Source organism: Suncus etruscus, chromosome 11 (genome assembly GCF_024139225.1).
Source record: "Suncus etruscus isolate mSunEtr1 chromosome 11, mSunEtr1.pri.cur, whole genome shotgun sequence".
NCBI classification, from domain to species: Eukaryota; Metazoa; Chordata; class Mammalia; order Eulipotyphla; family Soricidae; genus Suncus; species Suncus etruscus.
The window spans coordinates 83,672,926-83,691,439 of record NC_064858.1 but is presented as its reverse complement, the minus strand read 5'-3'; the positions used below and the strand labels follow the sequence as shown (position 1 = coordinate 83,691,439).

General features: G+C 31.7%; 2 protein-coding genes across 2 annotated transcripts in view; one reads left to right on the top strand and one right to left on the bottom strand.

Moving 5' to 3' along the window:
• Positions 1–18,514, top strand: part of DNAJC14 (DnaJ heat shock protein family (Hsp40) member C14) — a 1,080,043-nt gene that overhangs the window by 702,318 nt on the left and 359,211 nt on the right. The gene's annotated exons all lie outside the window — the stretch shown is intronic.
• Positions 1,242–2,180, bottom strand: LOC126022989 (olfactory receptor 6C70-like). The gene has a single exon (XM_049784029.1). The coding sequence runs from the start codon at positions 2,178–2,180 to the stop codon at positions 1,242–1,244; it is 939 nt and encodes a 312-aa protein (XP_049639986.1).

Sequence of the window (18,514 nt, the reverse complement as noted above, 5' to 3'; positions counted from 1 at the left end):
ATATTCAATCCATTATGTTCATAATTCATTATCAAATTGGCCCATTTTTACTGCTACAGAGGAGTAAACTAGTTTCCTGTCTATTCTTGATGCTATTTTTTGTTTCCTTTTCTTCTGGCTCCATAGGATGTAGGATATTTGCAGTTTCCTTTTATTAATTTAGAAATTTAATATTTCAAGATACTTTAGCCTCAAGAATTTTTTACAATTTAACTTAATGTAAGTCCAAGCTGTATCAAAAATTACACTGTTTATTTCTACAATTTTGAAAGGATTCTGAAAATGGGCTCTATTTTCATAGTTGCATCTACTATACATGCCTCAATAATATATTTGAAACTTAATAATAACTTGATTCTTTATAAGTTTTAATAATGTATTTTTATTTACAGATGCTTTTAGGCTAAGCATTTACTTCTTTAAAATATTAACATCACATGTAACTTGCATAATAAGTAGCTGTCTGCACATATAGAATAATATTGCAATAAATATAAGATCTTACTACTTTAGGTTATATACTAGTGTTACTCCCTCTATTATTTTATGTATAAATGTTCATTTGACTAATGTTGAAATTGATTTGTAATAGAATGCATACCTTTCCTAGCTTTCTTAATTTTAAATAGATGTTGATCATTTTTCTTGTCTTTGTATATAACAAGACCAAATTTTTGTTGCTAATTAAAAGAAAATTATGTCGTAAAATATTTACAAACTAAGGTTTATTTTAATTTTAATGAACTGTACAATCTAAATTAAGACACATGAAAATGTCACTTATAAAGCTTAATTTACAAGAATGTTACACATTGAGATTCTTATATTTACTATCATTGAACTGTTTTCTAGTCTAGATAAATGACAGTGATATTTTTAAAATAATCATTTCTTTTGATCCTAAAATATTCTACTAATTAAAAACATTAAAAAATAAAACATAAAAACATAAAAAAATTGTCAAATTTTGAAGTTGAACTTGTAAGCTCATATGTATCCTAATTAAATTTTTATACAATATTATCTATTTAAAAAACTTAAAATTCTGCATTTCTATAAATGATACAGTAAAAGGTTTTGACAACAGAATTTCTAGTAAAAATAATAACATGGTAGAAGACTTCAACTGCGTTGGTATTGCTAATATAATCTGAAAATAGGTACAGGGCAAAACATAGAAAAGTAAGATTAAAAAATGCAGCAGTGTAATTTTTTTTTCCTTCATACATTTTTGAATGACATTATTTGTTTGATGTAAAGAAAACTCTGTGGACCATGTTCTTAAAAGCCTGTTTCACTTGCTGGTTCCTTAGACTATAGATGAAGGGATTTAATAAGGGGGCAACTGAGGTATTAAGCACAGCCACTCCTTTGCTTAAAGTCACTCTATCATTTGCTGATGGTTTTATGTACATGAAAATGCAGCTACCATAAGAAATGGAAACCACAATCATGTGGGAAGAACAGGTCGAAAAAGCTTTTGTCCTTTGCTGAGCAGAAGGAAATTTAAGAATTGTCTTGATGATATAACCATAGGAGAGAATCACTAAAAACAATGTGACCATTAGAGTCACCACAGCCAGGCAAAAGGACATTAACTCTAGAAAATGTGTATCTGAGCAAGATATCTGCAGTATTGGAGAAGAATCACAAATAAAATGATCGATGACATTGGAATCACAGAATTCCAATTTGAGCCCCATAATTACTGGAGGAAAAATAATCAGGAAAGCAGTTACCCAGGAGCTGATCACAAGTTGATAGCAAACTTTGTTGCTCATGATGGTTGTATAATGTAAAGGTTTACAAATAGCCACATAACGATCATAGGACATAGCTGCTAGGAGGTAAAATTCAGTTACACCTAAAAAGATAAAAAAAAATAACTGAGTCATACAACTCATGTAGGAAATAGTTCTGTCCTTTGTCACAAGACTCACCAAGAACCTTGGAATACATACAGTTGTAAATGAGATTTCCAAAAATGAAAAATTTCGTAAGAAGAAATACATTGGTGTCTTAAGGTGGGAATCTGATAGAGTAAGAATGATGATGGTTAGGTTTCCTGTAACACTCAGCATATAGGTGAAGAATAGAAAGAGAAAAATTAGAGTCTGAAATTTAGGGTTATCTGTAAGACCTAAAAGAATGAACTCTGTATGCATTGAATAGTTTCTCATGTCTCTGATGATTTTAATTAAAGATAGTTAAAAATGGTTGAGGAAAAATAGAATGCTAATATCAGCCTTTTGAGTCACTAAGAAAAAACAAAAAAAGGAGAAAAATAGCTAATTTTCATTGATTATCAGCAATATGATGAGCAATGTGTTTGGAGGTTTATATTATTAAAATATCTATAATAGGCCTCTTGAGTGGAGTAATAGTATTTCCAACTTTGAGAGAAGAAAATTTATATTATTTTATATTTACTCTGGCATATAGTGCTAAAGCTTTAACAAGGTCAAATGCCCAAATATAATCTAAACAATCCATATGAATTCTTGAATGATTTCTAAATAGCTAACTTTTTATAAGATTTAAAAATTATAGCTGAGTTTTGAAGTATCATGTTAGTTGGACATTGAAAATTCCATTACCGTATTTTCCGGCTTATAAGATGACTTTTGAAACAAAAAAAAAGTCAACCAAAAAATTGGGGATCGCCTTATACGCCGCGCATATCCCGAAAAATGTTTCAAATGGCACTAAATGGAAAGTTTCTGAATATTGCCACAAAACAAATTTTCCAACTCAATCCTACACCAATCACTGCAAGGCTGCTCGGACCGCCTCTGTAACTCAGCAAATCCAAGTAGGCTTCTTATGCATGCAAATTAGACAATGTTCTGAACCCGAATCTACACTGTAAAAAGCCTGATCAGATTGACCAGAGTCAGAGAGGAAGTCTATTACAGTATAACCTTTGAACCTTTGCTTGTTGTGATTGGCTCACTGTGGTACATGAGCACAGGAACACATGCAGCACATACAGCACAGGAACGTTCTGTCTGATACTGCGAATTTAGGCCTAAACCTATGTTTTAACTGCAAAATTAGGGGGTCGTCTTATACACCGGAAAATACGGTAATTATATTATTTTACTGTTTTTTTTTCTCTTTCAACTCTTTTAAATTTCTGGGCCACATCCAGCTGTGCTCAGGGTTTACTCCTGGATGTGTGGTCAGGGATCATCACTCTTAGCAGGAACTGGAAGACCATATGAAATGTTAGAGCTTGACCATTGGTCAACCATATGCCAAACAAAAACCCTGCTCAATTCTATCTCTTTGTTTTTAACATTACTAAGTAAAAATCTATTACAAGGTCAGACTCGAATATACAGATTGATTTTAGAATGTTCCTAAATTCACTTAAATTTAGAAGACATTACATGTGACAAGGGCACACATTTTAGTTAAAGAGAGACACATAAAACACAAAATGTTTAAAAATGTCACAGTATATATTATTGCTTCATAAAGACAATGAAAAATAAAAATATGGTTCTAAATTTATGGTACTTATTGCAAGCCAGAAAGTTACAGATGTCATCTAAAAATCATAGTATATGATCACAATAACTTAGCTAAAAAGATGTTTCATAAATAATCTTTTTTGGGGGGTTGGGCTACACCCAGTGACACTCAGAGGTTACTCCAGGCTATGTCCTCAGAAATAGCTCCTGGCTTGGGGACCACATGGGACATCGGGGATCAAACTGAGGTCCGTCCTGGATCAGTTGCATGCAAGGCAAATGTCCTACTGCTGCACTACTGCTCAGGCCCCCATAAATAATCTTGTTAAATCTTGTACAAAGGTGTAATTTTATATAAAATTAAGGAAGATAATTATTCAAATTTTATTTTTAAGATTGTATTGCTATACAAATTATTCATGTTATAGCATGTATACATAAAAATTTATATAGCTAAAAATAAGAGTTAAATTATTTTAAAATTGGTACACAATGATAACCTTTTTATTTTGTCACTAAACCTATATTTTAATCAATGTATTTCAATACCTTAACAGATTTTAGAGATTTCTTCTATTGTTGGTAAGACCTTTTGTTGCACTCCTTCCATTTCTATTTCTCCTCTTCATCTCTTCAGAATATTTTGTCAATTTGTGAAACAGTGGACACTTTTTATATGAAGTTTGTTATAAATATAACTCCTAAGAGAGAACAAAAAAACCCTACATCACAAACAAATAACATTTTTTTATTGAAATGTTAGTATTAACTCTAGTAGTAACTACCAATGGTTGAATGCAGGGCATTACATATATAAGGCCTGTGCTCTATCACTGATTTATATATCTGGAAACCCCTAAGAATTATTTTTATTATTATGCTGGAGTGATAGTATAACAGTAGGGAATTTTCCTTGCGCTCTGCCAAACCAGGACAGACTGTGGTTTGATCTCTGACATTTCATATAGTCCCCGATCCTGCCATAAGCAATTTCTGAGTGCAGAGCCAGGAGTAAACCCTGATGTGGCCCCCCAAAAACACACAACCAACAACAAACAAACAAACAAAAAAAGAATTTTATTATTAAGCTTTGGACTGCTGATGATAACTCTTTTTTATTGACATGGTAATTCTTTGTGTGCTAAAATTTACCATATTTCTACAATTTTCATTTTTTTCTTAAATTCCATGTTTATATTCCCATGTCAAAATTCTTTTTATCAGAGAACAATTAAGTGTTGGATCCTTAGTAATTTTCATCTAATTTGATTTTAAAAGTATTTATATTTACATATATCTTTTCTGAATAATTCCATAATTTATAGATCAAAGTGATAAAAGATGACAGTCGTTCATATTATATTCTTAGTCCACTGTTGTTGGATTTTTTTGCATGTTAAAAGAAGATAATGTTTTGCATGTAGAAATCCATATTTGATTACCAGCATCCCATATTGTCCCCTAAGCACAACCACCAAAAGTAATTTCTGAGCAGAGAGCTAGGAATAACCTGTGAGAATCCCTGAGTGTAGCCCAACCTCCCCAAAATAAATAAGATAAGAGAAAACACTATATTTTATTTACTTATTATTTTCTTATGAGAGTCTTCTTAATTAATATATAGAGAATTATTATATACATATATATATTTTTAGGGGGAAGCATACCTGGTGGTGCTATATACTCCTACTTCAGTATTGCAGGTCACTCCAGGAAACCTTTGGGACCCATGTTGTGCTTCAGATCAAACCTCACTCTCCTGTTTGCAGAACTTTCCCTCTCTGACTCCATAATTCATTTACTTTAAATAAAAAAATCAAAAAAATTCTCAAGGAAGATGTAATGGCAAAAAAATTGATTAGTAAACTATAATAAATTGATGGTAATGCAACAAATATTTCTTTCAAAAGATTAACACATCATTAGCTTTTTCCCATATAGCAATGTTTTAATTTATATAATTAAAAATGAACATATTTTAGTAAATTTTATTTATGTATACTTCTTATACAGTTTATGGTTCCATATAGAGTAAAATTAAATTAACTAAAGCAATAAAATTACTTACACTGTCTTTTATTTTCATAAATTTATCTTAAAATTTAAAGTAAATAATTCCATCTATAACAACTTACCTTAAAATATTTCACTGCATTTTCTTATATAATGTGAAATGGATAATCAAGGAACAAATAAATTATTATCTATGTATTCACAGTTATGAAATATGTTATTAAAAAGAAAGAAAAATTACTTTTAAATTTTAAATCAATAATAATATTTTATGTGTTTCTATAAATTTTTTCTCCTAACTCACTCATGTGTAAATTTGAATTTATACCAAATTTCTGTTTGCATATGGTAGAAGCTACTTATAATACAATAAGAAAAAGTCCTTAGTATTTTTATAATCAAATAGTAACATATTTATTATTAGCATAAGTCTAAAATATATCCAGGAATAATAAATAAAATAATATACTCCAACTACAGAGGTTTATATTATTTTTACTGCATAAAATGTTCGCATTTTTATCAGTTAATTAATCCATTCTCAAGGGATTTCATTGGGAAAAACGTAAAACAAAAACAACACAAAAGAAAACTTTTCCTTGGGGATTACTGATGATACTAATTATACATTCAAAAAACAAGTTTTACTATGAGAATTGAAATAAGAGGGTCATTAAAAATATCAGTAAAGATCACTTAAGAAGAACCAAGATGATTAACATCTTTAAGTTAGCAAATAATAGTAATTTATGAGCTATGATAACATTACTTTTAGTTTTGTTAGGGTATTATTTATATTGTAACTCAATATACACTTAATATTTACTTTAACAAATCAATATTTAAAATAAATTAAATTTTATTAAATTTACCATATTTTACAAATTTTTAATTTTGTTGAGATGGGTTGAAAGTGACTCATTTTTTTTTGTGCTGTGTGATTTTTCCAGACTAATTGATTTGGATATCAAATACCTTATTACATTTCCTCAGAACAGATTGTATAGGAACAAACTGTATAGGAACAGACTATGTAGGAAAAGTTTGAGTCAAGGACAAAAGTACCAAAGATACAATAAACATTACTGAATGAAATGAGATATGAGACTAGTGATAATGATGAGAGTTATGTCTAATATGTTTAATCATTCTTTTCCTCCAATAGTATTACAAAATAAGGAATTATTCCAGTCATATTTTATAGTATCTTTAAAAATAAGAATACCAGGGGCCGGCATGGTGGCACTAGAGGTAAGGTGTCTGCCTTGCTAGCGCTAGCCTAGGACGGACCACAGTTCGATCCCCCGGCGTCCCATATGATCCCCCAAGCCAGGAGCAACTTCTGAGCGCATAGCCAGGAGTAACCCCTTAGCATTACCGGCTGTGGCCCTAAAATATAAATAAATAAATAAATAAATAATAAATAAGAATACCACAAACCATTCCATCTTGAAATAGAGAACCTTATACCAAAGATAGAGTAAAGAAGGTAGGGTGGGGAAAAAGACCAGATTAAGAGAAATGTAGAGAGTGGTTGAAGATTATGAGTACTTTGGTGGGGGTGGAGGATGAGTGTAGTAAGTTTATATAGCATTCTTATTAATATTAGTATGACTCTAACTTACTATAATAAATTAAATAAAATATAAAATATTTAAAATTAAATGTATCCCATTTGGTCCTATGGGCACCATTTGGGGTAATTCCCCAGTGCAATGCCAGTAGTAACCCATGAACAACTGATTATGTTTTGACTTTTTTTGGGGGGGTTGAGTCTTTAGACTTTTCTAGTGTCATTCTTAACTATATAATAAAGTTTTGTTCAGTGAACTGTATTTTTATGGTGATTCTATTTCCATCATTATGTCAAAAATATACAAAACTACTATTAATGTTACTAGAAAAGGGGGACTTTAAATAATTGACCTGGAAATTAAATTCATAGTGATTAATTACTGTTTAAGCAGAAATCAATGATAATTTTTGCATGGCAGTCAGGCATGTCTCATTCAATCATAGCTGCACACTAGAAGATTAAAAATGGTCATGGAGACTCTTAAAAGATCTGTGTCATTAAAAGCAATGAGATACACAAAAATTAGAGAAGAGCCTTTATCAGATATGGAGAAGTTTCTTCTGACCTAGATTAAAGAAAAGACTCTGAAACACACCTCTCAAAATTATAGTGACTACAAGGTAAGTGAAAGTTTCCAATGTTGAAAGAAAAACATTACAACATTAAAAGAAAAAGTTGGACCATACTGCATGTATGACTTTATTGGTAGCTCTGAGTGGTTTGAATAATTAAAAATGTTTATTCATTACACTGTGTGAACATAAATGATGAAGTTGAAATTGCAGATATAATGAAAGCTAAAAATATTTGAAAAGTCTATAAAAGCTAATTTGTCTCAAGGACCATAAAAGCACCAGAGAATTTTCACTCCTTCAAACCTTGGCAGCCTTGTACCTAAAAGTTGCAAACCTCCTTTGATACAGCTCAGTGAGCCGTAGGAATTGGAAGACCTCTAGTATTAAGAATATTAATAAGCACACACTGAAAGTACTTCAGAAATATTAAAGACATGATAGACCCAGTTCCTGTTGTAACCTGCCTTTCTGAATATCTATATGAACAAAATAGAGATTTTTTTTATCTTGTAGAATGGCAAATTTTTTTTTCTATTTTAAATAACTTTAGACACTCTCCTTTCATTGGTGATCTTCATCCTAAGATAAAGGACATTTATTATTCCAAATAGTATATTCTATCTCCTTTTCTCTGAAAAAAAAATGTCATGTTTAATAAAAAAAAATACTTAACATACAGCAACATTGGGTGTGGTTTGATGGCAAAGCAGCAGGAATGAATAGAAGACCCCCATGGAGCCCCACATTGAGAAGAGGATAAGGAATGTTATTCTTCATGCAGAAGAGCACCAAGGCCTCAGACAGCACAAAACCTAGGATGGTTTATGAGAAGAGCAATGATTAAATATGAATCCACTACCAGTCTCTGAATCAGATACACCCACTGTGGCAGCTCCAATACCAATACATTTGGCCATTGTGCCAATGTCTCTGGAAACCATTCTGGTTTGAAACTCTTGGCCCACCAGCTTGAGTAGGGGGAGTTGTTGTAGGAAGATTGAAGATACTTAGAGGGCATCTACTGCCTGTTCAGAAAGAAGGCAGACCTGTACAGGTCTTTTATAACTTTATACAACAGTTGATCAGAACCTGAGTTAGGATCACTGTCCCAGTGGTCTGCATTTTTTCAGTCTTCACTACTACTGTCCAGCTGCCCCTGATCCAACCACAGCTTTTCTCACTACCTTTTTTTTGTTTTACTTTACTCAACAGATAGGGGTTATAACAAATTTTAAAGCTTACTATATGAAAGAAACTTGCTAAGCTATTCCTGTTCCTGACGAAAAGATACAATCATCAAAAAGATACACTTATGAAAAGATGACATCTATGACTCATAAAAACTTTTTCTTGAGCTTGAAAAACTGTCATCAGAAAAAAGACTGTGCTGTATCTGAAAGAGGATACTTGGAGGTTCTGTTCATCAGGATTTCAAAATATTTTCCAGGATTTAGGAATATTTAAAAAAAACTATACATAATTATAAACCATTTAGATCTAACACACATAGAGCAATCTACCCGATATCAGGATGCAAATTACGTTTACATGCTGAAAAATTTTCAAGATAGACCATATTTGAAGTCATAAAGCAAATTATGTTTTAGAAAATTATATAATCTGATAAAAGTGAAAGTCTATTATAACTCAAAGGAAGAAATCTTCAAATACTTAAAAATTTATTAACACTAAAATAAAATTATTTCTTAAAATCTTGGGGGCTGGAGAGATAGCATGGAGGTAGGGCATTTGCCTTGCATGCTTGAAGAATGATGGTTCAAATTCCGAATCCCATATGGTCCCCTGAGCCTGCCATTAGTGATTTCTGAGTGTAGAACCAGGAGTAACTCCTGAGCACTGCTCGTGTGATCCAAAAGCCAAAAAAAAAAAAATCTGTCATGAACTATAAAGTTTTGAAATTGCAAGTAATTTTGAAACAAAAATAAATATATAAAAATATGATGTATACTACTGGAAGATGTCTTTCATTTCAATGTAATGGTATGTTCTGCCTATATTTAACTATATATTTATGGTTTAACATATGATATCAAGGTAATTAATAAATTTTTATTTGACTTTTTGGTATGGCATCAAAGAGATATCTCAGTTCATTTTCTGCATTTAACTAACCAGTTTTTCTAAGACCACATTTTGAAGAGGCTTTTCTTTCTCCACTTCGTATTTTTTGCCCATTTGTCTATGTTTATTGATGATATATCTGAGGAGCATCTCAGAATATTCAAGTTTATTCTATAATCTGAGGATCAGCTATTATTCCAATATCATGTCATTTTAATAAATATTGTTTTAAAGAACAGTTTTAAGTTGGGACGTGTGAAGTTTCTCATGTTTTCCCCAAGGATTTATTTAGTTATTCATGTAGAATTTTTGTTCCATATAAATTTGAAGAAAGTTTGATATATTTATTTTAAAAATTCATGATATCCTTAAAGAGATTGCATTAGATCTGTACAATTCTTTGGGAATCACTTCCATTTTAATGATGCTAATCTTCCCAATCATGAACAGTGTATGTGTTTCCATTTTCTTCTGTCCTGTTTAATTTTTGAAGCAGTGTTTTATAGTTTTCTTTGTATAGATTTTCACCTCTTTAGTTAAATTTACTCCAAAGCACTTGATTTTCTGAGGCATAATTGTGATAGAGTTTTGTTGTTTTTATATACTTATTTTTATATTTTATTATTTATATATAAATAGGCCATAGATTTGTGTACTAATTTTGTAGTCTGTCAATTTACTATATAAATTTATTGTTTTGAGGAGACTTTGTGTAGAGTCTTTAGGATTTTGTGAATATAGTCATGTCATCTGCAAGCAGTGAATTCTGTAGTTCTTTCTTTTCTATCTGAATGACTTTGATATATTTTACGTGGCTAAATTCTATGGAATTTACTTCCAGTACTATATTGAATAAAAGTGGTGAATGGATGGGACCAATATGAACAATACTCACCTAGGCCTTGGCCTAGGATTCATACAAAAATCAAGATCTCTTATTCCAGAGGTCTGACTTTGACAACAAGGACTGAGCAGAACTTCTGAAAAACTCTATCCTAGGCTTTGGCCTAGGATCTGAGAAAAAACCAAGACCAATAATTACAAAAGACTGATTACAACAACAGTAATGGAACAGAACTTCTAGAACTGTAAAGAAAGACTATCCTAGGCTTCGTCCTATGACCTACGCAAATGCAAAGACCTTTAGCTACAGAGACCTGATACCATCATACACAACTGAGTGGAAAGTTTCCTGGCACAATAGTAAGACCTTGGGGTGTGAAAACGAGCGTGTTTGGAGCCTGTAGTAGTTCCCATGGCAGTACACTTCAAGGGCAAAGAAACCTTGTATCTTTTAGGCCAAGAAAATTCCCTGTCTAATTTCCCCAATACTTAACTGCCTATGCAAAAGAAAAAAAATTAAGCACAATGCAACACCATTTTTTTCTTTCTCTTCTCTTTTCTATTTTCTTTCTTTTTCTTCTTTTTATTATTTCAATTTTTAATTTACTTTCATTCTTGTGGTTGTTTTTAGTAGCTGGGTGCCTTTTTCTTTAATACTTCTTTTTGTTGTCTTTGTTTTTGTTTTTGTATTGTTTTGTTTTACTTCTTTTTCCCTTTCTTCTTTTAGATCAATATTCATAAATGCTAGAAGGAATCCTTCCAGGTTTTTTTTTTGTTGTTTTCTTGCCTCCGCAGCAGAACCACATAACATGAATCATCTTGTTCTGCCTCATGAATTGAGGGGGGGAAATGGAGGGTACCAAAACCAAACAACCAAACAGTTGTATGAACATTGAGTGGAAATAAAAAATGATCAGACTCAAACACCAAACCCAAAGTCAATGTCAACAGAATCAATATCCAATCTACAACAAGCCATATACAGTTAACACTAGCAGATGGGAGGGAGGTACATGAGAGGGATATATGGGATGCATGCTGGGAATAGGGGTGGAGGGAGGACAACAATGGCGGTGGAAATGGCCCTGATTTATTGTCACCATCTACCTTAAATATTACTGTTATTGTGAAAGATTTGTAATTCACTTTGGTCACAATAAAATGATTTAAAAAAAAGTGGTGAGTGGAAGCAACCTTGTCTTGTGTCAGTTCTTAAAGGAAAATATTTTCTTATATTTTCTGATTGAGTACAATGTTTGGCATTATCGTGTGGTAAATAATTTTGACTATATTGATGATAGTTCATTCAGTTTTCCATTTTATTGAGAGTTTATCTTTTTATCATAAACTGGTACTGGACTTCTCAAATGCTTCCTCTGCATTTATTGTTATGATCATAGGATTTTTGTTCATTTTTTACTGATATGGTTTATTATATTGATTGAATTGCACATATTAAACCCTGGCTGCATCCTTGGAATGAATCCTTCTTAGTAATGGTGTATTATATTCTTGATAACTTTTTTTGACTATTTTTGCTAGTATTTTGAGAATCTTTTTGCATATATGATTATCAAGAATATTAGCTATAATTTACTCTTTTTTGTAAAGTCTCTATTTAATTTTTTAAGACAAATGCCCTAACATTGTGCTATCACTCCAACTTCTCTTATGAACATTTTTATTTATTTATTTATTTATTTATTTATTTATTTATTTATTTTTGTTTGTTTTTTGGGCCACACCCGGTGACACTCAAGAGTTACTCCTGGCTATGAACTCAGAAATTTCTGCTAGCTTGGGGGACCATACGGAACGCCCGGGGATCAAACTGCGGTTCATCGTGTGTTAGCTGTGTGCAATGCAAACTCTGCCATTGTGCCACCAGCTTCTTATGAACATTTTTTAAATATTTTTATTTAAAAAACTTTATTGCATACATGATTGTGTTTGGGTTTCAGTCATGTAAAGAACACCACCCATTACCAGTGCACATTCCCATCACCAATGTCCCCAAACTCCCTCCTCCCCACCCAACCCCCGCCTGTACACTAGACAGGCTTTCCTTTTCCCTCGTACATTCTCATTATTAGGATAGTTCAAAACATAGTTATTTCTCTAACTAAACTCATCCTTATTTGTGGTGAGCTTCATGAGGTGAGCTGTAACTTCCAGCTCTTTTCTCTTTTGTGTCTGAAAGTTATTATTGCAAGAATGTCATTCATTTTTCTTAAAACCCATAGATGAGTGAGACCATTCTGCGTCTTTCTCTCTCTCTGTGGGAGACTTCTCTAGCCTACAGAAAATGGATGCTAGCAACCTTAGCCTCTATCTCTGTGGAAAGTTCCACTGAGCTGCATACGTGACTGTCGGCAGGTTCCTAGCCCATGAGCAAATAGGAAATCTTGCAACAAAACATAGCCCCTTGTGCTAACCACAGGGCCATGAGGCCAGGGACAAGATTTAGATAATATTTCCTTATATGTCTCTGATTCCCGTCAAGCTAAAGATTGCTAGGATCAGTCATTGAGTCATGCCTTCCCCTTTACCCTTCCCCACCTCCTATGGGCTTTGCTTAACAAGGCACACGCTATCCTTTTTCCCTTTTTGGCCAAATATCTGTAGTAAGCATATAATTGGTGAAAAGCTTGTTTGAATTGACAAATGCTTGTATGCCCCATAAGTTTAATGTTTGGTACCTTTATTCATTTTTGGTTATGTGCCTATGCTTGGAATATAATTGGATAAAAGATGGTTCGAAATGACCAATAGTTTTTGAGACATGCCTCCCCTTGTGTAAAAATATATAAGCGCTTACCCACCTTAATAAAATTGCCTTTGATCAGGTACAAGACTTAGGCCTTCTTTCTAACCTCTACAGATTTTTCCACAGATATTTCAGATCGGGTCGGCCTCAGTGAACCCACGAATAAGTTGCGGCATTCATCCCCTTCACCCTGCTGGCCGGGGTCCCCAGAAAGCCGCATCTCTCTCTGACTTATTTCACTCAGCATAATAGATTCCATGTACATTCATGTATAGGAAAATTTCATGACTTCATCTCTCCTGATAGCTGCATAATATTCCATTGTGTATATGTACCATTGTTTCTTTAGCCATTCATCTGCTGAAGGGCATCTTGGCTGTTTCCAGGGTCCTGCTATGGTAAATAGTGCTGCAATGAATATAGATGTAAGGAAGGGATTTTTGTATTGTATTCTTATGTTCCTAGGGTATATTCCTAGGAGTGGTATAGCTGGGTCGTATGGTTATGTATTTTGGCTTTTTATTCATTATTTATGAATGACTGAAAAGCTACAAATTTTTTGTTTTTGCTATGTTCCAAAAATTCTGACAGTTTGTGTCTTCATTTTTACTTACTTACAGAAATCTTTTGATCTCCTCTCTGAACCACTGGTCACTCAGTAGCCAGTTGTTTCATTTCCAGGTTTTAATTTTATTCTTTGTTTCCGTTTATAATTCACTTTTAAATGCATCCAGTTTCTATTCTCTTGAATTTATGGAGTTATTTTGTGGCCTGGAATGTGGTCGTTCTTGAAGAATGTTTATTTGCTTTGGAGAAGAATGTGTATTAACCATTTGGTTAATTAATTAGTTTCTTTTGGGATGAAAAGCCCTATTATATCTCCTATATATATTTCTTTTCCATTTCTTTCTTCATAATAAGTATCTCCTTCTTGAGTTTTAGTCTGGTTCACTTTCAAGTGGTAACAGAACAGTATTGAAATATACAATTACTACTTTGTTCCAAGGTAAGAATTTTTACCTTGAAAAAGTATCATATTTATGTAAATTATTTTTGCATTATTTGATATGATAAAATATATTCTCCCTAATCTTGTGCTGATAATATATAGTGGTTAGTTTTTATATTAAGCCATATATACAGTAAGCACAATGGTAACTTATTCCAGAAATAATTTACTTTTAGTTATGATATGTAGCCACTTTACTATACTCTTTGGCTTTTATTTAACAGTTTTTGAGAAACTGTTTTATTATATTCATGATGTACGCAGTTTGATTTTAAGAATGAGCATTTTTTAATTTTAAAATTTAGTTTGTTTCCAAATTATTTGAACAGAAAATAACTTGACAGCAGAAAAAAATGTGTTTATACAAGTGCCAACAGAAAATGAAAAATAAACAAATTGTGGTATATATTCATGAAGAAATACTATTCAGCTTTGGGAAAAAGATAAAGTCTTACTATTTGTTGAAAAATGGATGGAATTGAAGTAAGTAATACTAAGTGAAGCAATTAAGATATTAAAAGTAAAATATCTGTTAATCTCTCTCATATATGCAGTATAAAAACAAGCAATAATATTGATAATGTCTAATAAAAGCAAACACTGAGATATAGTCAACAGAATTGCTATGCAAGGATGCCAAGTATAGAGGCAAGGGAGAAAGATTTTTATGATAATGGTTGAGTCTTGGCATTTTGGTGGTGGTCATCGTGTATCATAGTAACAATAAATTAAAAAGCATGTTTATAATCAGATAGTATTCAAGAATAAATAATATTTATTTTGTGATTGTTTTATTAAAATAGAACTTTTTAAGTGTTGGAGGCTTTTAAAGAATTACTTACATTAAATCATATATTAGTTTTATTTATACTTCATCATTAAATATATTTGTATATTTTTGTATTATGTATTATGTATTTTTGTATTATGATAAACTATTACTAAATAAATCTGAACCATACATAAATATAAAGTGTAATTGTCAAGGGACTTTTGAGATAAAAAAAAGTTAAAATTTTTGCTCTCTTGGACTGTAGAGATACCACATCAGGTAGGTCACTTGCCTTGTACAGCACTGGCCCAGGTTCAATCCTTGGCATCCCCTGTGGGATCACCAGAAGTGATTCCTGAGTGCAGAGCCAGGAGTAATCCCTGAGTGTTGCCAGGTGTGAGGCAAAACCAAGAAAAATTGCTTGCATAAGCAAATTTCAAATACTATATATATTTGGTTTTTGGGTCACACCTGGCAACACTCAGGGTTTACTCCTGGCTCTATGCTCAGAAATCGCTCCTGGCAGGCTCGGGGGGACCATATGGGACGTCGAGATTAGAACCACCGACCTTCTGCATGAAAGGCAAACACCTTACCTCCATGCTATCTCTCCGGCCCCCACAATATATATTTTTAACTAGAGTTACTGCTGTGTATCTCTATAACATGTTTTTTTAATTGAGGATTGAACTTTTAACATTTTACATATTAAACCAAATATCTATTGCTGCCTATGGAAACCTTCAATTTTTACTTTTCCTTGTAAGTGAATTTTATTTAGACTACATGTATATGTAAGATCATACAATATTTGTATTGTCTCAGTAATTTTTATAGTACAATACACCAAAGTTAATTCTTATCATAAATGATGGATCCTATTTTTATATCTTTGTAAAATTTTGTTATGCCTAAGTATACATATATATTTTCCCTATCATCTTTCTATTAATGGAGATGTGTATTCTGCTTCAATAATAATATATTATAATAATATAGATAATAATATGATATATATAATTATTATTAATAATTTTATAGTAATGATAGATATAATATAGATAATAATATATTTTATAATAATAATATAAATAGATATATTTTTGTCATAGCACTTATATAACTTTCAGATAAATATTAAGAGTTTGAATAACTAAATATCTTATTTTTATTCTCAAAACTATTTAAGCACTCTTCATATTGCTTTTCAATGTCTGTACCAACTTACAATTCCATTAGTAGTGTTTAGTTTTCTCCTTTTCTCTTTTTCATTGCCTTTTGTTTGTTGCATTTAAATTAGTGGTATATCATTGTTTAGAAATTCCATTTTTATGACATAGAGATGTTAACTATCTTTTATAAACTTAGAAATCTGTACTTCTTTTAAAATTGTTCAGATGTTCATTTTCCAATAAGTGTTATTTTATTATCAAGTTATAAGTTATATTTATCATCCTATGGTCATCATAGACTATCTTATCATTTCTACAATTTACAAGTGTTTTGTTTAATTCAATAGATTAACTCTTCATTTTTTTATTTATCTTGCTGCATAAATGGATTTTAGTTTAATGTAGTCATTATTTTTCTTTTGTTGTAATTGCTTTAGTTATCAAATTAAAAAATATTAAGACTAATGCAAAGGATCTTAATACTTCTGTTTTTATCTACAAGTTTTATGATGTCTTTAACAATTTCTTAGTACATAGATATTTGGGTTTTATTTTTATGCCTTAATGGTAAACATTACTTCATTGAAAATTTAAGTGAATTTTCTTTAATATTTAATTTCATCAGAAGACACTAAGTCCTTGATATGCACAATATCAAGATCACTAATTACAGAAGACAAACTTTGACAATCACAACTAGGTAGAACTTTTCCTGGGTCCAAAGAAAAAAGACCCTAGCCTAAGCTTCAGTCTAGGATTTGAACAAAAATCAAGATCTCTAATACCAGAGTAGCACTTCTGGAACCATAAAGAATATCCTAGGCTTCATCCTAAAATCTGTGCAAAAACCAAGATCACTAATTACAGGAAAACTGACTACAACAACCATGATGGAATAAAACTTCTAGAACCATAAAGAAAGACTCTATCCTAGATTTCGTTTTATGACCTGTGCAAATAACAAGATCTCTAATTACAGAGTACTGATTTTGTTAGCCACAACTGAGCAGAATGTTTTCTGGCACCATAAAGAGACTTTGGGGTTCGATAATGAACATATGTGGAGTTTTTAGTTGTTCCCATGACAGTATGTGTCAAGGGTGGAGAAACTCTGTATCTCTTTGGCCAAGAGAATTCTCTTTCAAATTTCCCCAAATACTTACTGTGCCTATTCCAAAAAAATTTAAAAAAAGGCAAAAATACACAAAATCACACATATAGCCCTCCTTCCCCTCTTCCCTGTTTTATATTTTTCTAGTTTTTATGTTGTTGGTTAGTAGTCGTTTATTGTGTCTCTTGGATTTTAGTCAATTCTTGTTCTTTTCTTCTTCTTCTTCTTCTTCTTCTTCTTCTTCTTCTTCTTCTTCTTCTTCTTCTTCTTCTTCTTCTTCTTCTTCTTCTTCTTCTTCTTCTTCTTCTTCTTCTTCTTCTTCCTTCTTCTTCTTCTTCTTCTCCTCCTCCTCCTCCTCCTCCTCCTCCTTCTCCTCCTCCTCCTCCTCCTCCTCCTCCTCCTCCTCCTCCTCCTCCTTCTTCTTCTTCTTCTTCTTCTTCTTCTTCTTCTTCTTCTTCTTCTTCTTCTTCTTCTTCTTCTTCTTCTTCTTCTGTTCTTTTTTCTCCCTTTTCTTCCTTTAAATTGATATTGATAACTCCTACATAGATTCCTCCCAGCTTTTTTCCCCTCTTTTTTCCCCAACAGAACCACAGAACTTGAATCATTTTGTTTTTCTTCGTAAATTAAGGAAAAAAAAAAAAAAACAGGAGAAAGTGGATGGTACCAGGAGAAAACATTCACATGAACATTGAGTGGAAATAAATAATGATCAGACCTAAATACCAAACCCAAAGTGAATGACAACAGAATAGAAATCTACAACAAGTTATACATAAAGGGGACCAGTTACACTAGCAGTCCAGGGGAAAGGGGAGAACAGGGACGAAGAGGTCAACATTGGTGCTAGGGAATTTCCCTAAGTAATTGTCACTATGTACCTTAATATAACTGTGAGACTTATAATTCAATAAAAAATAAAAACTTTGTATCTGTGAAAAATACTATATTGTGAACAACCGTTTTAAATAAATTGTTTAAATAAAGTAATTAATAAAATATTAAAATTAATAACATATATTTGATTTTAGTTATTTTTAATTTCTATATTGAAGAGTGAATGTTGAATAGCCTTGTATATTTTCATTTAATATTTTTAGGAAGTTAGTTTTTCATAGAAT